Genomic DNA, 23,599 nt, shown 5'->3' on the forward strand with positions numbered 1-23,599 from the left:
AGGAAAACATAAGATATAAAAAATGTAAAAATGGAGATAGTGGAATTTTAAATGTTAACTTTGCATATCAATTTAATAACTGAGTAACCGGGTAATTATTAGGATAGCTTTAAAAGAGAAGCGTAAAATTTTGTTTATGTACCATGTACATTAAATTAATATCTAAAACTAATGCAATTAATTCACTGTAGCAACAATAATGACACCAGTTTACAGGCAAATTTAGGATATTATAACTTTTCAGGTATGCTAAATAAAATCTTTAGCCAAGGGATTATAGCAATTGGTGTGACCTAGACGCCTTTTCTGGTCAATGCATCCAAAAGTACAGCTACCACCATCTACCAATGGTCAATTTGTCAACAATATTTGTATTATTAACACTAAAAGAACCTAATAAAAGTGATTATCGTGAAATATACAGATATGCTTATCAATAATAGCAGTTCATTACTGACTCCTAGTGAAGATGTACTATTTCAAATATTAAAAAAAAACCCCTCAAACCCACTTTTTAAAAAAAAAAAAACCCTATAGAGATAGATGAAGAAAAAGAATTATGGAATTCCATAATTCTAATACTTTTATTTAAAAACCCTCTAGATTAACTAAATTGAAAGTTTAGGCTAATACCTGGTCCTTCTGAACTCGCATCTCATCAACTTCCCTCTCGGCATACTGAGGATCTCGCGCCGGGTCTGTAACATCTTTTAGGGTGTTGATATTCTGAAATTACAAATCTGCATAAGATTTCACGCTCAGGGCCCAACCCTACCCTTTGCAATCTGCCTAAAACAAGGCCTCTTCCCCTGCCCACCCGGAAGTGCTCTGATCTGAATGTCAAGCATCTCTTTTGTGGCCTCTTCAAGTCTTTCCATGATCATCAGCCCTTTGTCTCCCCTCATTTAAGATACCATCGCTCGCTTCCCTAACATGCAGTGAATTCTGTATTAAAGTAAAGAAGAAACTGGGTTTTACTCATCTTTTAACCCTTACACGGCCTTGCACCCAGTAAACCTTAAGCAAATGATTTTTAACATCATTTCTAAAAGACATAAAAATCTATTATAACACAATAGATACAAATACTCATTATCACAGACCCTTTGGAACAATTTCCAATAACTGTTAAATAGTGCTAAAAATTCTTGTTACATCCATATGAATGCTGCTCAAGATTCAATAAAGTTTCACTGCAGGAAGTCTCCTCTGAGCCAGGCTGACATCTTGCCCTGAAACTTCACCCCGCCATGTTGTTGCTGAGTGCCGTCGAGTTGAGCCCGACTCATGGTGACCCTATGAACTAAAGGCCCAAAGCCTGTCTCTAACCATCGACATTTCTCAAAGTTCACTGAGTTTCCGGAAGAATGTTGTTTAGGAAGTGGATATCCATAACGAGCGCTGCTCAGGGTTTGATAAAGTTTCACTGCATCATACTGACATCTGTCCCGAAACTTCGCCCCACCATGTTACTGGCTTTAATGAGTTTCTGCCGGAAAAGCACAGGCTGATCCAAGTGTGACCTCTCTCTGACCTCTGCCCTCCCTGGCTGGGTGATCCTTAATGCCTCTGTTTCTCTGTGGCCTTTTCCTGCAGCTGCCTTGCCAAAGACGTCAGCACCCAGATGCCAAATGACTCCCAGAGTAACTCCAATACACGTGAGGATGTGCCAGCTCCAGCCTAAGCCAGGGCTGCAGTGACAAGGGATCCAGTGGGCCTGTTCGGCGTGGGAGTTGCCACACCAGGAATACAGATGGGGCCACGACACCTTCACTACATCCACATGTAAACTCAGCACTAAACTCAAGTATCTGTCCTGGGGCTCCTGTAACTACTTCAAAGCCCTGGCCGTCCATGAGCACTTCAGGAGAAAACAGGCGGCCTGACACAGCTTCTACTGTTTTAGCTGGGAACTTCAGACTTAGTTACTTTAAAAGGGATGAAAAACTTAGTATTTAACAAACTGTTCATTTATGTAATGTAAAAAGAACCATAAACCAACATCTTGATTTTTAGTAACACTAGTTAAGTTTTTAAAAAGGTATAAAAATTTGATAAATGATATCAATATGGTGTCCATCATCATTGTACCCAAAAGAAAATATTTTAAGACAACAATAACAACAAAATAAAAGAAGCAGAAACACACCTTCGGTGGAAAGAGCTTTTCATATACTTTTTTCCACAGTTCCATTGGTGAATGGGCATGAAGCTTTCCAATTTCATTATCAGGAACAGGAGGGGATCCTAAAAGCCAAAGTTTTATTCCAAATAAGTGCACAGTCACACAATTACAGGCACCATCAATGAAACAGATGACAACTGAAGAAAAAACAAACTTTAGATCATTCATTTTGTTCCCCCTAATGCAATTAAAATGGACCACCACCCTCTATAGCAAAGGACTGAGGCAGAGTACAAGAGGAAGAGACAGAGGAGGAGAGGAGGAGGGCAATTGTGGTTCTCATTCTCCACACAAAAAAATTTGACAGTGTGATAATGATAAGAGACAGTCTTTTAAGAGCTGCTAATAAGACACCAATTGGAATTGATATTTTGGGGAGTAATTTGATGCTGGTGGCCCAGTGGCCAGTTAACACCTGCTGAGCTGTTAACGGAAAGTTTAGTGGTTTGAATGCATGGTTGCTGGGTGGGAGAAGGAAGGCTGAGTCTGCTCTCACTAGTTTACAGCCTTAGAAACCTGATGACGGGTAGCTGTTGGCTGCAGTCAACTCGATGGCAGTGGGTTTAGGCTTGATTTGGCACTAACGCTGAAAAAGATTGTACTGTGTGAAGCAGCCACTCTAGTGCATGGTGGTTACTCTAAACACACTTTTTTGTTGTTATGTGCCATTCAGTGGGAACTACCTCACAGCTGGCCCTCCAGTGGGTTTTCAGAGGCTGTGAACCACATGGAAAGAGAATGTCCACCTTTTATCCTTGGAGCAGCCAGTGAATTCAAACCACACACCTTTGAGCTGGCAGCACAACTCTTCACCCACTAGGCCACCAGAGCTCCCTAAAAAACAAACAAAAAAAACCACCAAAACAAACCCTCCCCCGACATACATTTATTAAGAATTCTGTGCTGCAATAGCATCTGTGTAGGTGAAAAACAAGCCATCTACTCAAAACACACACATCAATAGGGGAATGATACACTGTTACATTTGTAATATTATACAGCAGTTAAAACAACCAATGAACTTACATGTAGCACTGATATGGAAAAACTGTTATAAAAAAGTGTTATACTGAGTGGGAAGACTGGCAAATTTTATAATGATAACTACAGAATGACAGTATTATGTTTAAACACACAGTTTTGGACTTGTGTTTTTTGTTTTGTTTTTTGTTTTTTATTCTATACCATACACCTACCTAGGGAGTTCTGGTGGCCTAGTGGATAAAAAGTTGTGCTGACAACTCAGAGGTAGGTGGTTCAAAACAACCAGCTAGCTGTTCTGCAAGAGAAAAACAGGCAATCTCCTCCCATGTGAGCTACAGCCTCTGAAAAGCTGAAGGGTCGGTCAGCTATGCACTGATTCTGACTCGATGGCAATGAGAAGTACATGTATGAAATGTGTAGAAAATGGTAACAAATATACACATCAAACTTAATCTTTACACACAGTATGCTAGCTTGTTATAAAAGTAATGCATTTATGTGTTGCTTATTCAGTATAAATGAATTGAAAAATTTTAAAAACTTGTCACTTTGCAGTAACATTTAATTTTAACCTGAGAATTTCATTCTATCTATTCTAGTATCTGTATTATTCACCAAGAACCTCCTACCATTGGTATCTAGAACCTTCTTGCCAGTTTTGTGGCAAATACACTGATACAACCCACCCATCTTACTGAGGTTTCTCAAGTTTTATTTGCACTCATTAATTAATCTGTGAGTATGAGAGTATGCATGTGTGTATGTGTATTAAATGCTACACAATTTTAATAGATCTGGTATGTATCCACAAACATATTCAATTCAATGAATATTTCCATGACAGAGTCTCCTCACGTCACCATCTCTCTCTGCTCCCTTCCCTTCACCCTTTACCCATTGCCCTGCTCCCAACTCTTGGCAAGGACTAATCTATCCCCTAGTTTTAAAAATCTGTCACTTTAAAAATGTAAAAAAAAGTAATATGCATAGAATCTTGACGTAGACAACCTTCTGTAAGTGGTAATTTTCAATTCAGCATAATACTATTGAATAATATGTGGGCTGATCCAGTTTTTAGCTATTAAAAAGAAAACTGCTATGAACACTTGGTACAGATTTTTATACGAACAAACTTTCATTTCTCTGGAATAAATGCCCAAATGAAGTTCTTTATTATGACAGCTGTCGGTTTAATTTTGTAAGGAACTGTCATACTTTTCTAGAGCAGCTGGACTCTTTTCCATTTCTACCAGCAACATGTGATGCTTGCACCGCGTTCTTTCTGGCACTTAAGTGTTAATATTATTTTCCATTTTAGCTAGTCTGAGAGGCGTGTGGTGATATCTCACTTATAGCTTTACTCACATTTTCTGATGGCTAGTGATGCCAAAACCCCTTTACACGTGCTCATATGCCACTTTGTATACTCATCAGCATGTATCTTGCATCTGGCCTACTATGTGGGGAACAATAAATTGAAGAATGGTGTTGGATGAATTGTCAAAAACAACATTTCAAGATCCATCAGTGCAAAGCTGTCAGTGACATGGTAACACACACATGCACACAAAGAAGACCTGCACTACTATTACTACTATTCACATACATGCACCAAACACTAAAGCCAAAAAGGAAGGAACTGAGGATTTCTCTCCACTTCTGCAGTCTGAAACAGACTGATTATGCAATCAAGATGTATTAGTAATAACTGAGGGAGCTCTGATGGCCTAGTGGCAAGAATCTGCACTGCAATCCCCAAGGTGCGTGGTCCAAAACCACCAGATGCTTCGCTGGAGGAGGGGCAATCTCCTCTTGTACCAATTGGATTAGACGGTACAGACACACAGAGACACATACACACATAGTCATCATCATCAAATAATAAAAAATTTTAAAAGATGTATTAGTAATAATGTGATTGGAATGCAAAAGTTGAAAACAAAAAAGGATTGGTGATAGGAAAATACAGCGTTGGTTACAGGAAAGCAGCTGCATATCTCGTGATAGAATTCTGTATGGAACAGACATTTTCAGGTTTAAACTAATGCTGAAGAAAATGAAAACAAGCCCATGAGAGCCTGGATTTATCTCACCTAACTTAGAAACCTAAATGACTAAAGTTATAAAAAGGCTTCACTTCTTTTGTTCATAGGGTCACGAGTCGTGCTTGACTTGACGGCAATAAAAAACAACTACAACAACAACAACGAAACCATCTCAAGAACAGCACTGAACATTAATGACCAAAGACCAGATGAGTTGTGCGATTACATCAAATATGAAGAAAGCAAAAGGTCATTAAAAATATGAAGAAAGACTGTGAAACTTGATCTCATACAAAAGCTAAAACAGAAGGAAGAATTGATGAAGAGAGGTGAGTAGATTATTTCAAAGGACACCTTAAGAAGACAAAGAATATTATTTTCATGAAACATGCAAAGATGTAGTTAGAAAACAAGGGAAGATCCTGCTTGGCATTTCTCAGGTTGAAAGAACTGGAGGGAAAATTCAAGCCTTAACTTACAAGACTGAAGGATTCTACATGCAAAAGATTGACTGATGTAGGAAGCATCTAAAGAAAATGGATGTCTTCTTTTACACAAAGTCACCATATCAAGAAGAACTGGTCAGTGGCAGGCACTAGTGGCTTAGTGGTAAGGAGTTGCACTGCCAACCGAAAGTACACAAGTTCAAATCTACCAACTGCTCCTAGGGAACAGGATGGGCAGTCTCCTCCCATGCAATTTACTGCTTCTAAGAACCTGATGGAGGATCAGCTATGGGTCCATTCCAACTCGATGGTACTCAACAAGAACAACAACAGCCATTTCAGGAAGTAGCATAAGATCAAGAACCAACAGCACTAAAGGAAGAAGTCCAGGTTGTACTGAAGGCACCAATTAAAAAATTAAAACTACAGGAACTTATGAAATACCAATTGAGATATTTCAACAGACAAATGGAGCCCTGCATGTGCTTACTTGTCTATGTCAAGAAATTTGGAAGACAGTTTACCTGACTTACTGATTATATGCATATTTGTGTCTTTTCTCAAAAAAACGGTGATAAAACATATCAAAGACTATATGGGTTAAGGCTCAAGGTCAAGAAAATAAAAATACCACTAAATCAATAGCCAATTATCATGATAGATGAAAAAAAGACTGCAGCTGTAAAGGATTTCATTTAACTTGGATTTACAACAACACCCATAGTATCAACAGTCAATAAAACAAAAGATGTGTTGCACTGGAAAAATCAGCTGCCAAGGATCTCTAAAAAGTGCCAGAGAGCCACAATGTCAGTTTAAAGACTAAGGTGTGTCTGATCCAAGCTATGGTCTTTTCAATTACTTCCTATGCATCTGAAAGTTGGAGAACGAATAAGGATGACCAAAGGAAGAATCAATGGCTTTGAATTATGTTGTTGTTGTTAAGTGCCGTCGAGTCACAGGTGACTGACTTATAGCAACCCGAAGAAGGAGAGTCCTCGATACCTGGGTGTCTTTTATCCTCTCTCCAGGTTCATAGGGTTTCCGGAGGCAAGCTATTATGGAAGTGGATGCCACTCCTCCTTCCACGCTAGTTTTAATAGGGGAGCTCCACCCCACTCTCTGTCCACATTGGGTAGCCAACTATTAACACAAACCTGGGAGATTATGGCCGCCTCCTCTCTCCTCTTCTCCTTTTGGGCTTGAAGCCGCTGCTGCCTTCAACCCAAGGCCAAGCGTGGCTTCCCTGTCTCCTGGAGGCAGAGTCACCTTTCTCCAGAGACCACCGCAACACAACACCCACGTACACAGCCCCCTATCACTTGCCAAAAGAACAAACAAGTCTGTCTTAGAGGAAGTCCAACCAGGCTGCTCCTTTGAGGCAAGGATGATGGAACTTCATCTCATTCTTTGGGCGTAAGGTCAGAAGGGGCCAGTAATTGCAAAAAGACATCATGTATGGAAAAGTGAAGGGTCAGCAAAGGAGAAGACCCTCAACAAGATGGACTGAGCTAGTGACTGTAACAATGGACTCAAGTATATCAGAAATGACACAAGCTTACTCTGAAAGTAAAAAGGACTTGAAGGACTTACTGAAGAAGATCAAAGATCCTTAGTACGGATTATACTTCGACATCAAGGAAACAAAAAGCCTCACAACTGGACCAATAAGCAACATCATGACAGATGGAGACCGAGGCCATCAAGAACTCCATTTTACATGGATCCACAATCAACACTCAGGGAAGCACCAGTCAATGAAGTTGCTGATGCCATTTCATATACTTAACACAGGAGACAGATTTTTGGCAAGTCAGTCTTCTGGAGTTTAGCTTTCATTTTTAATGCAGTCCAATCTCCCAAGGATTCTGGCAGGGGTCTAGGAGCAGTTCAACTGAAAGGTAATCCAAATGATTGTCAACACATTTTCCTTGAAATCTTCTCATTATTACCACATTTTGAAACCTGATTCACATGAACATCTTGTCATTCAACTGTCAGCCCTTTCTTTGGTCTTGGTGGCACAGAGGGTTAAGCATTGTGCTACTAACCAAAAGGTCAATAGTTCAAACTCATCAACCATTCCACAGGAGAGATATGAAGCATTGTGTTCTCCAAAAACTGTATTAGATCATAAATATTCTAACAACATTTAGAGCCATTTTACTATATCTTATAGGGTTGCTACAAGTTGAAATTGACCTGAGGTTTGGTTTAGAGAGGAGCATAGAATATGCATACATTTCCATAACTTATGTTTCTATGTTGCAAGCTTCTAAGGATTCTTGCTGAATGAATAATTTTTTTAGCTCCATGTAAGCTTTTTTTTCCTGTGCTTTATTTGCTTATTTATAAAATGGGTTAATGAGAGTGAAAATTTGGTAAGGTTTCAGTGGAGATTCATTAAAAAACTGAGAATGATGCATGGTCCTGCTAAACATTGCTTATTACTATGGGGGGAAAAGAAACCAATGGTATACATTGGGCAAATCTGTCAAGGATCTCTTTAAAGTGCCAAAGAGCAAGAATGCCATTCTCAGAACTACAGTGCACATGCCAAAAGCCATGATGTTTTCAACTGCTTCATCTGCATGTGAAAGTTAGACAGTGAATAAGGAAGGCTGAAGAGGAAATGAGGCCTCTGAACTGCGGTATTTGGAAAGAGTACTGAATATACCAAGGACTAAGAAAAGAACAGATCCGTCTGGAAGAAGTACAGCCATTGCACTATTTAGATGGGGACGCTTGTCTCATGTACTCTGGGCAAGCTGTCAGGAGACAATAGTCCCTGGGCAAGGATACCATGCTTGAAAAGGTGGAGGGAGAGACGAGGAAGACCCTCAATGAGACAGACTGGCACAACAACTCGAAAAGAAAGGGCTTCACCTCAGCAGGGCCTGTGAGGCTGGCCCAGCATCAGGCGGTGTTGTCAGCTGTTGCGCATGGGTTTGCCACGAGTTGGAGTTGACTCCAGGGTATTTAACAACAGTTCTCTGTCAGACTGGTGAGTTGAATTTTTTTTTCAGTGTGTAGCTTATTTTTTCACCTTCTTCACATCGACTTTCATGGAACAAAATGTTTTTTAAAATTTTTGGACGCTTCATATTGTCTTTTGAATTCATTATCTCAGTCTTTTTCTGACTGCTAACTATTCACCCAGGCAATAGTTCAATGAGCATTATTATCCACCAGTTCCTTCAGTGATTTTCACCGATACAGAATTAAGTTCATATTAATAATAATTTAAAAAGTCCATTTCATGATCATTTATTAAGGAAAACCACTTCTGTGCTCCTTTTCCTTAATTTCAATCTATAGTCTCATTACTGACAGCTCCACAACTGAACTTGAGTCACCCTGTAAGAATAATGGAGGAATGGAATAAAAAGAGAAAAGTAGTGCCCATGATTGTTGTTACGTACTGTCAGGCTGGAGCTGACCCACAGCTGACCCTGCAGGGCATTTTCAGAGGCAGTATAGGAAGGAACTGCCCATCTTTGTCCCACAGAACAGCTGGTAGATTTGGGGTGCTTTACTACTAAGCTACCAGAGTTCCTTAAATGCCTATTAGAATTTTAAAACCAAATTATGCCACCCACAGTGTGGAGAGTTGCTAGATTTAAAGATTATCCAATAAAATTAGCTTCTAGGGGAAGATAAAAGACATCACTGTACAAATTAAAATTTGTTTCTAGAGCATATAGGGCATGTTGTTGTGTACTGTTGAGTTGGAACCAACCTATAACTGACCCTCCGGTGGGTTTTCAAAAACAGTTAATTGTAATCACATAGAAGGAGATTTCCCATGGAAGGAGAGTGCCTATCCTTCTCCAGCGAAGCCGCTGGTGGTTTTGAGCTGCATGCCTTCAGGATTGCAGTGCAGCTTCTTACCACTAGGGCCACCAGAGCTCCCTATATGGACAAAGTATGCTGCTGCTGCTGCTATGTATACTGCAGAATCAGAGCAGACCCATTCCTGACCCTCCAGCAAGTTTTCAGAGGCAGTTATCACACAGGAGGAGAATGCCCATCTTTCTCCTGCAGAGCAACTAGTGGTCTTGAACTGCATGCCTTTGAGACTGCAGCGTAGTTTCTTGCCACTAGGCTACCAGAGCTCCCATCTAGGGGGTTATTCCATATATAAGGGAATATAACCTTATAAAATAGAAACTTCCTTTAGATATATTTATCTAATTGTATAATGAAAAAATAAAGGTATACTTAATTTAATTATGTGTCCTTTTTATTTTATCACTGAATTTAATTTTTTTTAATCATTGGTCATAATATGTAATTTTTATTTCCTGGTGCCTCTATTTTTCTGGTTTCTTCTAAACTCAAGGAGCTGAAATTGAAAAGTACCTGGAATTAGTGAAGGAGAAGGGAGGCATACAGTTTTTTTTAGTTGAAAAGAGGCCATACGGTGACATTCCTTTCACCACAAATACATCACTGATGCGTGTTATATCAATATTGTGAACACAATATAAATAGATATGAAATAACAACATTCATAATGGAACTAGAAATGGTGGTATGTTGAAGACCAAGTGGCCTAGGATAAAATCAATAAACAATTACAAAATGATTGAATAATCTTAATAAGTTCACCAACCTATCTGACTTAAAGAATCCAATCCTGCTGTGATAAAGAGTGGCTTATTCTGATCCACACATTTCGAATTGCTACATGAATAAGGGGGGAAAAAAAGAATGCAATTTAGTTTAGTAATTGAATATCCTACCAAACTCCACTATAAACTGTAGAGCAAAGTTATATACACATAGCCACTGAGAAGAGCATTGCTTCAGTGAATGAATATTAATTTGAGCTTTTTAAAAAAATTAAAAGTATAACATGAATAAAGGATTTATAGGAGACAAAAATAACAGACCCAAATTACTTAAAATGAAAACAAAGACAAATATCTAGGCTAAGAAAGATACATACTAAAATGATCCACTCCATTTTAAGTTAGGACAAGAAAGAGCTCCTAAAAAGGAAGAGATGGCAGGAGAAATAAAAGAAATTAGGGAAATATGAGTGAAAGGATCATTTTGTTTTGGTCAGAAAGTACATAACAGCATCTCAGTTGTAAAATCTGTGCAACAGTAAATGATAAAAGAAGGAGGAGATAAGGTGACATTGTCTTTTTGAGAATAGTCATCCAGAGCACTTAGCCATGCAAGAAATAAAAATTTGGTGAGAAAGATAATTTGATAGGACACATTGTTTAAAAAACCCCAAGTTATATAAAAGTAAAACATTACCTTTTGTCAACACCAAATGCCAATTGGTTGATGACTCCACGAATTTTTAGCAATAAAGCTTCTGATTTACTGGTAAACTAAAAAAAAAAATCAGGAGAATAAATTATATACTATTTACTTATTTTAAACATAAAAATTGCTAAAATAAATATGGCTTTGAACAAGTACATAGTGAAAAGAGAATTGTTATTTACTTGCCTACCAAATATCTATGTTTCTGTAGAGGAAAACAAATGTAGCTATAAAAGGAAAGAAATGTTTGAACTTTTTACACATCATGTATGCAAGATACGACATCTGGTAGCTTTGTGATAAGGAATTGCACTGCCAACCTAAAGGTTCAGTTTGAATCTACCAACTGCTTGACAAGAGAAAGCTGAACAATCTCCTCCTATGCAATTTACTGTTTTGGAAAAACCCATTGGAGGGGCAGTTATGAGTCAGTTTCAACTCAGAAGTACATAACAATAATAACATAGATTTGTGTTCATGTACTCATCATTTCAGCTACTTCTACTTAAGGATTTTATAGTCATTGCCAAAGGAATTGTTTAAAAATTTTGTTGTTGTTGTTGTTATGTGCCGTCGAGTCGTTTCCAACTCATAGCGGCCTATGCACAACAGCCCTAAACCCTGCTCTATCCTGCACCAACCGCACCGCCTCTGACACACCCATCCCGATTACCCCAGTCACCGAATCAATCCATCTCAGAGGGTCTTCCCCTCCTGCGCTGTCCCTCCACCCTCCCAAGCATGATGTCCCTCTCCAAGGACCCGTCCCTCCTGGCAACATGTCCAAAGTATGTCAGACGAAGCCCCAGAATCCTTGCCTCCAAGGAGTAGCTTGGTTTAATCCTCTCCAAGATTAATCTGTTTTTTATGTAAATATTTTTTGGTATAAATATACATTCACATACTTTTATTATAGTCTAGATGAAAAAAAGTTTTCCAAATGCAATCTCACTGATTAGAAATTAGGAGGGCTATGGCTGCCTAGTGGGTAAGGAATTGTGCTGCCAACCCAGCTCGAATCCACCAAGCTACTCCACCGGAGACAGATGGGCAATCTCCTCGGCTGTAATTCACTGACTCTGGAAAACCACTGGAAATCCAGCTATGGGTCAGTTCCAGCTCAAAAGTACATAACCACCACAACAACAGCATCATAAGTAATTTTTACATCCAATGGCATGCTACTGCCTTCAAACAAGACAATGTGGGAATGGACTGATTGTCACGAAAATTAATTTAGATTCTCTTTTGCAATGCCTTAAAAACAAAAATAAAACACAAAAGCACTGCCATTAAGTTGATCCTAATTCACAGCCCCTACCAAAATGAGGTACTGAATATTCTTGCTTTGGATATGGATTGGTACTATCAACAATTAGGCAGAATAGTAATTAGGTTATCCTATAAACCTTTTCAAACTAGATATGATTTTTGGAGATATAAGCCACTCAGAGCTAAATCAAGTGAACCGGAATGACCAAGATGGATGAAAGAGAGAATAAAAATTCTGAGCCAAAATGGAACATCACTATCAGGCAAAAAGATTAATTTCATAGTTGTGATGGCATTTTTACAAGCAAAATTTCATTCTGTATTAAGAACAGACTCCTAGTAAAGGAATCAGAGTTATAAAACTACTCAGTCATCAAGATTAAACCACTGGGTCTGAAGGTTAAAAAGACTATCAGTTCTGAGGACATTTAGGTCAACTGGGAAAATACAACTATTAAAGATAACAATGGTGAATAGTATCTGGGGTCCCAAAAGCTTGTGAAAGGCCATCCAAGAGCAACTACACACCTGGAATATAGAGAAGTAAGAGAAATGAGAACTCAAAGAAGCGTTAAGTCTAAAGGACTCACATGAACCTCAGCCTCCTTAAAACTGAGACCTAAGAGGTAGGTTGTATCCAGCTTCTACTACTGACCACTCTGATCCAGGCCACAAGACAGGTCCCAGTGAGAATGGATTTTTTAAAAAAGTAGAACAACGTTCCAATTCAAACAGAGAAAACCCCCAAACCAGACTAGAGGGAAATGTTTCTAACTGGAAACGGAAGGTACCCTGGCAGTCACCTTCCAATCAGACCATTGCTGAGACTAGACCAGCAACACAGTGAGAATGTGCTCCTCAGAATCACCAAAAAATGAGCAAACAAGGGATGTGGAAACCAGACAAGTGGAAACTGGGAATCCAGGGAGGAATCAGGGAGAGTGCTGCCACACTGCAGGGATTGCAAACAATATCACAGAGCAATTCATGTATGGACTACTTGAGAGAAAATGAATTTGTTATGTATATTTTTACCTAAAATACAACAAAAGGATTAAAACATTTTTAAAAGATATTCCAAAATTCAGTATCATATTTTTATATTATGAAACAAAAGAACCCACAGAGTGTAATTCTAAAAGGACCTGTTACTTTAAAGATGGGCAATAAATAAGAAAATAAAAAACAAGCAAATAAGCTCCCAGGGAGCTTACATATATAATATTTAGTGTACTTTATTTTAAAAATTAAATCATTTCAGTGCTTCTACCAAGATGGTATTTTAGTAAAAGTATAGAACACTTTAATTAATTTTAAAATATATAATTGCTGTTTAATTTCTATTCATTTGTATTTATTTTCCCTTTATGAAAAAGTAATAAAATGTAATTGCGAATGCATTTAAAAAACGAGAAAGCCAGAGGACCCACCTCCTCCACACACGGCACCAATCTCCCCTAAGGTGTCCTTCACAAACAGCTGGGAGCTTCGGCTAGAACAAACTCAGTGCCCAGGAACTCTTTATTTCCTACAGCACATCATTCCGTTTTCAAATAATGATAGTGTTAGAAAATTTTTTTCCTATTTCAAACTAAACATACTCCACTGAATCACCATTCTTGATGTCACAGGGCAGACCTTCAGATATTTAAAGAGAATTATCACCTTCCAGACAGTTAAAATAGGGAGCTCCAGTGGCCGAATGATAAGAAGTTGTGCTGTAATCCCTAAGGCATGAAGTTCGAATCCACTAGCTGCTTGGAGGGAAAAGGGTGGGCAATCTCCTGCTGTGCAATTAACTGCCTCTGAAAACAGCGATGGGTCAGCCAACTCGATGACACACAACAACAAAAACAGTTAAAATAGGATTTTATGCTGGTTCTCATATATCACCATTTTTAATTTCCTGCCAGCCTTATGGCCATGTCTTCTTGTGCAATTTACAGCCTCCAAAAGCCTTCTAGAAGATCAACTCTGAGTCACTTCTGACAACGGCAAGGGGCTGAGCCATCCTAGTAGCTCTCTTCTCAATCTGGTCCTACTTAACTGAGTTTGCTCTATTTTAATATTTATTTGTGTTACTAGACTGCTAATTTTATTGAATCTATATTCTTGACTGTTTTATCTAGGATTTAAAAAAAAAAATTGAACAGTATGGAGTCCTGAAGAGCAGTTAAGGTCACAGGGGAAGGGAAATTGAGAGAAAAGTGAGGCTTTGATAACTCCTTAGCAAACAAAGGAAGGCTTTCTGGGCTCTGGGCCCCAGGTCTCCACAGGAGCCTCTTCCACTGACTCTGTCTCCTAGGACTTCCTGAAAGTTAAGTCCTTTCCAGACCTTCTCCCTGTCCCTGATCTTGTGGGCCATGGTTGACCTGTCTTTCATCTAAACTGGTACCCGTAAGATTAGGATAAGCTGACTCATGATCTAGTATTATTCATTCCATATTAAAGGATTCTCCTCAATCTTCAATGTTTACAAAGCACAGCTAACTTAGCTCAAAAACACCTGCTACTGCTGACTTGATTCTAAGGGCAACCCAGGAGTCAAGATAAATAAAGCTACTTCTATTTTATGTTTGCATGTGTGTGTTTTAAATAGTGAGACCATTCTAAGGAGCGTAAATGCACACTGACAGATGGAAATGAATAATGTAAAAAGTTCTGCCATAAAGCAACTATGCCATATACAGCACATTTTTCCTCTTTTTTATATTTCCAGAAATGATTTTTTATTTCATTCAATATTCTGAAAATATTATTCTTTTTAAACAAGTTTATATCAAAAGTAAAGAAGCCATGACCAAGAAGCTCTGGTCATAGCTTGAGTTTAGTAGCACCCTCATAATCAGGAAATAAGTAACTGAATCTGTGTGTTTACTAGGACAGTTTGTGACCAGTCTAGTATATAACACTAGTCTATGTGCACTGTATCAAAGATGTGTGCACGTGTGGCTGCCACAGTGTAAGTATGGGCTGGTCTGGGGGACACTACCTGAGTGTATCTGATTCCTGCAGTGCCAGCCCATGTGAAGCCAAGCAGCAGGATGGTATGGATACACATGGCCCCGTCCCACTGGCCCCTGCACCACCAATCACATCCATCTCACACAAAGGGCAGCTGTGTTATCTTTCTGCCCATGGTTTTCATGCCTGCTGCAAGGCCCCATCCAAGTGGGAGACTGAAATGGTCTGAGGGTAGCGGCTGCCAGACAGACAGCAGGGAGGAATGTGTGTGGTTGTGGTATACTGGCCTTGCCTGCCTGCCTGACTTCTCTGCGTGTGGGTGCATTTCCTGGACTGGGGCTTCCCACCCTGGTGAGAGCTGATGCCATGATAAAAGAGGGTTACTCTCATATCCCCACACTGGAGAAAGAGGTCTGTAGAAAAGGGAAAGAATCTTGCCTGGAGAGGGATTGCTTTAGAAGCTCAAGAGTAGGTGCTAAGGTTCTGTTCCTGGAACCCAAACCTTCATATCAACAGGGGCTAAGAAAAAAAAAATCTTTCCATTAAATCCACTCACCAGAGAAAAAAGTTGAAACTGAAGTCAAAAACATTTGAAAACATTGTCAGTGTACTCATGAAAATAATGCACAGGAGTTGAATATTATGGATTTGCATAAAAATATGGTGATCACTCTTTATGGAAACAGATCACTATGCCTTTCTTTCTTGGTGCCACTTACTGGGTTCGAACTGTCAACCTTTAGTTTGAGACAAATTTACAAAGATCATGTACTACAAAGAGACAGACCTTAAAGCTAACTTAATTAGAATTTAACATGTTGACTTATCCAGTATAAAATGAGGAACTTCAAAACTCACAATCTTTGCTTCTGTACTCTAGACAAGCGATTCACTGAAGATTCACTCACTCTTGAAAACAGTAAATATGAATCTTTTTTCAAAATACAGTTCAAACAAAAGGATTACCTTTTTAAAGAAAGGATTACATTTTTTAAGAAAAATAGAATGATGAGACAGATTTAAGTGTTGTGAAAAGTGCAAGAAAATGTAAATATATATTTTATACTTTTTTTTTAAGTTGTAATATTGTAGCCATGAACACAGAGGGTTGGAATATGCCAAGGTTCCTATAAGACCTTTGATCTGTGGGAAAACAATGAGACTATGAAAAAATTACTCAAATGGAAAGGAAATATATTTAAATACAGTGATAATAGCAATACTCTCATTTCTTATTTCAGGCCTTATGCTAAGCACTTTACAGGTAATCTCTCTTTTAATCCTTACAATAACTCCATGAAGGACTTTTATTCGTTTCACTCTTGAAGAGACTAAGGCATAAGTGAGATAAAATGATTTGTCAAGGATGACATATTTAGAAAGTGGCTGTCCTGAGGTCTGAATCCAGGCAGCATTCTTTCGCCTCTTTAACAACATTTTAAATTTTTATTATTAATTTTAATGAAAGTTTGCAAAGACTTAGATTTCCATTCATTCATTGTTGTACTTTTCTTCCTGCCTACTTCTCCCTCCCCCCAGTTCACTCTTCTCTTTGAAAAGTAAAAGAAAAATTCTTTCATTGTTATATAATCCCTGCCCCCAAGTCCACTTCACTATGCAGCCTTCATTCTGGACTCCTGCCATGACAAAAATATCTAATCATATATCACTTTTAAACAGTTCTCTCCCTCATCTGTTTCAATGCAGTATATATAATTTATCCCATCTTTCTCAGTCTCTCTCCAACCCCGATGTCAGTCCTGTTTTACAACAGTGGCACTATGCAGTATTTGTCCTTTTGTGACTGAGATATTTTACTCAGCATAATGTCCTCCAGGGTCACCCATTTTGTATAATATTTCTTGAGTTCTTTGTTTTTCAGAGCAGCGTAGTATTTCATTGTGTGAATATACCACAACTTCTCTATCCATTCGTTTGTTGATGGGCACTTAGGTTGTTTCCAACTCTTTGCTATTCTGAAAAATGACGTGATTAACATGGGTGTGCATATATCTGCCTAGGTGGCAATTATGGCTTTTTGGGGGTATATGCCAGCAGTGGAATTGCTGGGTCAAATGGTATTTCTATTTGCAACTTTTTGAGAAAGCGCCATACAGACTTCCATAGTGGTTGTACCATTTTACACTCCCACCACAATGAATAAGGGTTTGAATAAGGGTTGCAGTTTCTCCACAACCTCACCAGCATTTGTTGTTTGCTGTTCTGTTAAATTTTGCTATTCTTACGGGGGTGAGATTATCTCTCATAGTTGTTTTGATAATTTTTTTTTTACAAAAAGATACACAGTTTGGTTTTTCACTTCTTTTCTTTTAAGGGGATACATACTACAATTCTTAAAAAAATCTTATACTTGAACTTACTGTTGTCAAGTCAGAACTTAAGTCATAGCTGACCTTCCAGTAGGCTTGCAAGGCTGTAAATCACACAGGAAGAGGTTATTTTTTCTCTGCAGAGCTGCTGGTGCATTTGAACAGCACCACCTTTGGGTTAGTAGGGCAACTCCCTATGGATTACACCACAGAGCTTCCTATCATAGTAAGAATTCTTAAGGGACATAAAAAATTTATCATAGTAAAGAGTATAAAATAGTAAAAAATAATACTATTTATAGTATACTAATAGTATAAGTTAGTGTAATAGTATAAGGAGACTAAGGTGTGTTTGATACAGGCCATAGGCTTTGCAATCACTTGCTATGCATCAGAAAGCTGGACAATGACTAGGGATGATAGAAGGAGAATTGATGCCTCAGAGCTGTGGTGCTGGAGAAGAGTGCTGAATATACCATGGACTGCCAGGAGAACAAACAGGTTTATCCTAGAGAAGGTGAGACCAGGCTTCCCCTTGGAGGCAAGGATTCTGAAGTTGTCTTACATATTCTAGACATGTTGCAAGGTGGGATCAGTCTTTGGGGAGGGACGTCATGCTTGGGAGGGTGAAGGGACAGCGCAAGAGAGGATGACCTTCAATGAGATGGATTGATTCAGTGACTGGGGTAGTGTGGGTAGGTGTGTTGGAGTCAATGAGGTTGGCACAAGATAGGCAGGGTTTAGGGCTATTGTACATAGGGTCGCTTTGAGTCACAGGTGACTCAACAGCACTCAACAACAACAATAGTACAGTAATATAATAGTCAATATTTATTACTATATTATTAGACTATAAAATGATCACACAGAATTGCAGTATACCATAAAGAGAAATATAATAATACTAATATAATGTAGAATTAATCATTTGAATTAGTAAGTTATTACAATATAATAATTAATGTTTCCTTTATGATACTAGTAGTAGTCTAAAGGGACATTTAGGAATATATAGATAAATAATAAAGCAGGTAAATAATACTGAATTTAGCTCTTTTAAGATTAATTGGGGTTATAGGTCTAAGCAATTCAAAAGTTTTACTCCTGTGCAGTTTGCTCTAGACAGATATAGACTGTTTAATGCACACAGGAAGCACCTGTAAGTCTTTGTGAACTATGGAAAGAATGAGGGAATGATAACAGTGTGTACACAAAGTGCACTGTAAAGTGGAGCAGGGGAGGGGTAGGAGGAAAATGCGCAATAATCAATGAACAGAAAAAACAATCAATGAATGGGGGAAAAATCTTGTGAATCTTAAAGAAAGAGGAAGAAAAAGTACTTAGAATAAGCACTGATATTTTTATCTGTGTTAAAAGTTGCTAATCTTCCCAAATGTATTACTGCCCATTCATGTTAAAAGGTGAGGAAATGTACAGACCATTAGTGATGCTCCGTAATAATGTGCAACAAATCGGAGAGTCTTGCATATCATTTTCCGTTTCTCAGAGTCAAATTCCTGAAGAAATATGTTATTAAAAAGAAAAAGAACAGAGAGTCATAAGTGTCTGTAGCAAGATGATGCAAATCATTGAATGTAAAAATAGATTACTTCTTATTTTTTTAAACACTCTGAGAAGCAGGATTTCATTACCTTGGTATTTATTTCTATGGAGAGTTGAACAATCGTTTCAGCTTCAAAAGCTACAGTTATCAGATTTTTCCTCTGTTTAAACATTTGAGTCAAAAGAATTTAGGTCTAAGCACACATTTTATAATACAGAATGCCACAAAGATTTTCTGACAAGATTAAGAGGAAACTAATTTTCTACTTCATTCAACTTAGAAGTTGAAAAAGAGTTGCATACCCCTGTGACTGTGTTACAAAATCATTCTAAATCTTCTGATCCCTCAAGAATCTAATCATTGCTCTTATGGTTCTTTACCTCCCTCCCCCCTCCCCGAATTCTCTTCCAAAATCTATAAGATGTGTGACTCTTTGACCAGTCACTTGGAGAGTAATTCTTATTTCATTATGTTTATTCTTCCTCAATAAAAGGCACTGACAGGCATGAACAAACTCAACTTAAGGGAAAGAGTTTATAGCTTACCTGAAAAATATCATATTTACTTCCAATTATAACTAGGGGTATTGGAAATGGGTCAATCAGTTCACGGTCCTGTTAACAAACATATTTCATGGAATTGAATATAATTGTTAACTGTTAAATGTTCAACAATTTATATTTAGTTCCTAAAATATATAATTTCCAGTTTCTTGAAAGGTATTGATTTTTCTAGACACTTTCAATATTTGGTTTTCACTTTCCAAAATGTATTTCTCAAGTATTAGAAATAAGTCCATAAGTTACAATATTTACTTTTCTGTTCTTTTATTTTCCCATAAAAGCCATTTTCCTGCTTTTCCTTCTGTTGTTTATTACAACAGCAGTTCTAACACACAGATTGAAACCATAAAACTGTCTTGCTCTGATATTATCTATGCAAAACATATGTACATAAACTCTAGAGAAGATGATCATGACCATATTTAAAGGACTTACAAAATCACCACTGAACTTCATAACCTTATTAATCATCAGAAGATCAAAGAAACTGAATATATGACAGACAACAAATAAATGCAAAAGATAGAATGATGGTGAGGAATGTTATAATTATCCCTTGCTTAAATCTTTAGCTCTTTCTAGACTTTGCCAGGCAATCATTGCACAGTCTGGTTTTTTAATATCTATTTTACAAAGATTAGAAAATCAGTATCAAACTACTACCTTAAAAACTGTTTATTTTTTTGCTTGGTGTAATATGCCATAATAATCATAGCAAAAATCTAACAAGAAGACAAGAATTTTTTCCCTTGTTTTGCTTTCGTTGTTAAGTGTTGTCAAGCTGTAAAAAACTCACAGCAACCCTATGAAAGAAAAACCTTGAACACTTGTATAACTTTCATCATTTCTCTACGTACATAGAGTTTCCCGAGGCAAGCTATTTCGGAAGTGGATGCCACTCCTGTTTTAATCTGGGAGCTCCATCACTGTCCACCATGGGTAACCATTATCACCATTTGACACATCAGTGTCACAGTATTTAGCATCACAGCAACCACGAGTTACCTCTGTACAATCAGTTGAAAGACCAGTGCTATACCACTTAGAAGAATGTTTGACCAAAAACATTTAAAACTGGGCTTGAGGGCCGCAGATTAAAATCACCCAACTTTGGCTTGGTAGCATAACTTTCTGAAATGTTAGTCATAAAAAACAAATCTAATTGAAGGTTTATTAAATTGCTTTTTCAAGTAATGTATAAGAACCTGAAGAAGTTGTTTATGATGTTATCTTTATGTATGTGTGGGCTTAAGTGACTCACTGGATGATCCTTTGGCATATTACTCCACATCTTCTGTCGCATTTCCAAAGTTGCTTTAGAGTTTGTCTTTCCCAGTTTCATTATCATTTTATCTATGTGGTTTTTTGTGACTTGCAACAGGTTTTCCATGGTAGGCCAAAGGTCATTAGGTTTTGAAAGATCCATAACAAGAACAATAGAACATGTCCTAAAGAAACAAAAACAGTTTCAAAAATTGTCCAAATAACTATCACTTTGATATCTAGCATGATAAAACATGTTTAGAATATCAATACTATCATTGAATAGCAACAAAATCTTGCCTCTCAATAATCACACTGGATGTAAATGGTTTAAATGAACCACTGAAGAGAAAAAAAAATCACAGACTGGATAAAAAAACCCCAAAAAACAACACATCAATATGCTGTCTATAAGAGACACACTTGAAAAATAAAGACTGAAAATAAAAGGGTGAGAAAAAAATATACCAAGTAAATGGCAACCAGAAAAAAGCAGGAGTGGTGATACCAATTTCCAATAAAATAGATTTCAATGTGAAAACCATCATAAAGGACAAGGAAGGTCACTATATAATGATTAAGAGGTCAATAGAAGAAGACAGAATAAAAATAAATATCTATGCACCAAATAAAAGACCTGCAAAATTTATAAAACAAACATCAACAAAACTGTAAAAGGAAATAGACAACATTACTATAAGTAGTTGGAGACTTCATCAACTTGATACACCACTCTCAAGACAAGACAGAACTTCCAGAAAGAAATTCAACAAAAATGCTAAAGAATTAAACCACAAAATAAACCAACGTGATCTCATAGACATTTATAGGCTAATATGCCAAAAAAAAAATCACAGTATACCTTCTTCTCCAATATGCATGGACTGTTCTCCATAATAGATCACATTTTAGCATACAACACAAGCATCAATAAATTCAAAAGCATAAAATAATACAAAGTATCTTCTCAGACCACAATGCTACAAAATTAGAAATTAGTAACAGAGAATAAAGAATAAAAACCCATCATTTGGAAGCTCAACAGCACCTTTCTTGAACATGAGTGGGTACTAGAAGAAATAAAAAATGAAATTAATAAGTTTCTTGAAATAAATGACAATGAAAACACAACTTACCAAAACCTCTGGGAAACAGCCAAAGCAGTAATTAGGAGTCAATTTATAGCAATAAGCACACTCATTAAAAGACAGAAAAAAATATTGACTCTTTAACCCAGCATCTCCAACAAGTTGAAAAAGAACAGCAAAAAAACCTGATGTTGTTGTTAAGTGCTGTCGAGTTGTAGGCGGCTCATAGCGAGCCTATGAATGAAAGTCCTCGACACTTGCATGACTTTCATCCTTCCTCCAGGTTCATAGGGTTTCCGGACACAAGCTATTTACAGAAGTGGATGCCACTCCTGCTTCCAAGCTTGTTTTAATCGGGGAGCTCCACCAAATACCGCCCACTCTGGGCAACCATTATCATATTTGACACATCAGTGTCACAGTGTTCAGCTTTACAGCAACCACAAGTTACCTCTGTATGTCAAGTGGACACACCAGGGCTATATGACCTAGAAGAATGTTTGACCAAAAACAATTAAATAGAGGCCGGAGGGCTGTGGATTAGGGTCACCGACCGTTGGCTTGGCAGCATCACTTTCGGTCCACTAGGCCAACTGGTCTCTCTCTAATCATGTACAGCAAACCACAAGTTACCTCTGTACAGCAAATGGACAGACCAGTGCTATACCCCTATATATGGAAGACTCAATATTGTGAATATGACAATCTCACTAAAGGCAATCTACACATTCAATGCAATCCCAATACAAATAACAATTCCATTCTTCAATGAGAAGGAAAAGGCAGTCTCCAATTTCATTTGGAATGGAAAGAAACCCCGAATTGGCAAAGCACTCCTTAAAAAGAGAAAAAAGGTAGGAGGTATCTCACTCCCTGATTTCAAATCCTACTACATTGTGGTGGTGTTCAAGACAGCATGGTACTGGTACAATGACAGACACATAGATCAATGGAATAGAATTGAGAACCTGAAACCCAGCCCATGGTCAACTGATTTTTTTGACAAGGAGATGAAACCAGTGGGGAAACAGCAGTCTTTTTAATAAATGGTGTTGGCAAAATTGGAAAAACCATCTGCAGAAAACTCAAACAAGATCCACACTTAACACCATACACAAAAACCAACTCAAAGTGGATCAAGGACCTAGGACTAAAACCAAGACTATAAACTTCATTAGAAAAAAGCTTGGAAGAACCCTAGAAGCACTAATCCACAACTTGAACAGTCTTCCAAGCATTCTGAAAAGCCTACAACCAGGAGAGGATAAAAATAATGAATGGGACCTCCTAAAAATCAAAACCCTATGCACATCCAAAAACTTCTCCAACAAATATTTGATAATGACAGATCTGATAAGGGACTTATATCTAGAATTTATAGAATGCTCGAACGAGACAAGATAAAGGTAAAAAACCAAACTGCACAATGGGCACAGAATATGAACAGACACTTGACCAAAGAATATATTCAGATGGTGAACGAACACATGAAGAAATGTTCAAAATCCCTAGCTGTAAGAGAGATGCAAATCAAAACAACTATGAGATATTATCTTACCCCAGTAAGAATAGCAAAATTCAACAGAGCAGAAAACAACAAATGCTGGTGAGG

At 37.7% G+C, this 23,599-nt stretch overlaps 1 protein-coding gene across 1 annotated transcript in view; it reads right to left on the reverse strand.

Moving 5' to 3' along the window:
• Nucleotides 1-621: 621 nt before the first annotated feature.
• The window catches only part of DYNC2LI1 (dynein, cytoplasmic 2, light intermediate chain 1), a 69,125-nt gene continuing 46,147 nt past the window's right edge, over nucleotides 622-23,599 (reverse strand). Inside the window, exons 6-12 of the mRNA XM_006882378.1 lie at nucleotides 20,898-21,084; nucleotides 19,619-19,687; nucleotides 18,949-19,026; nucleotides 10,932-11,008; nucleotides 10,276-10,346; nucleotides 2,150-2,247; nucleotides 622-726 (exon numbers count right to left, since the gene is read on the reverse strand). Coding sequence (XP_006882440.1) covers nucleotides 622-726; nucleotides 2,150-2,247; nucleotides 10,276-10,346; nucleotides 10,932-11,008; nucleotides 18,949-19,026; nucleotides 19,619-19,687; nucleotides 20,898-21,084 — 685 coding nt within the window. The remainder of the gene's footprint in view (nucleotides 727-2,149; nucleotides 2,248-10,275; nucleotides 10,347-10,931; nucleotides 11,009-18,948; nucleotides 19,027-19,618; nucleotides 19,688-20,897; nucleotides 21,085-23,599) is intronic.

This window comes from Elephantulus edwardii, unplaced genomic scaffold (assembly GCF_000299155.1).
Source record: "Elephantulus edwardii isolate Elephantulus edwardi_28Jun2011 unplaced genomic scaffold, EleEdw1.0 scaffold00019, whole genome shotgun sequence".
NCBI classification, from domain to species: Eukaryota; Metazoa; Chordata; class Mammalia; order Macroscelidea; family Macroscelididae; genus Elephantulus; species Elephantulus edwardii.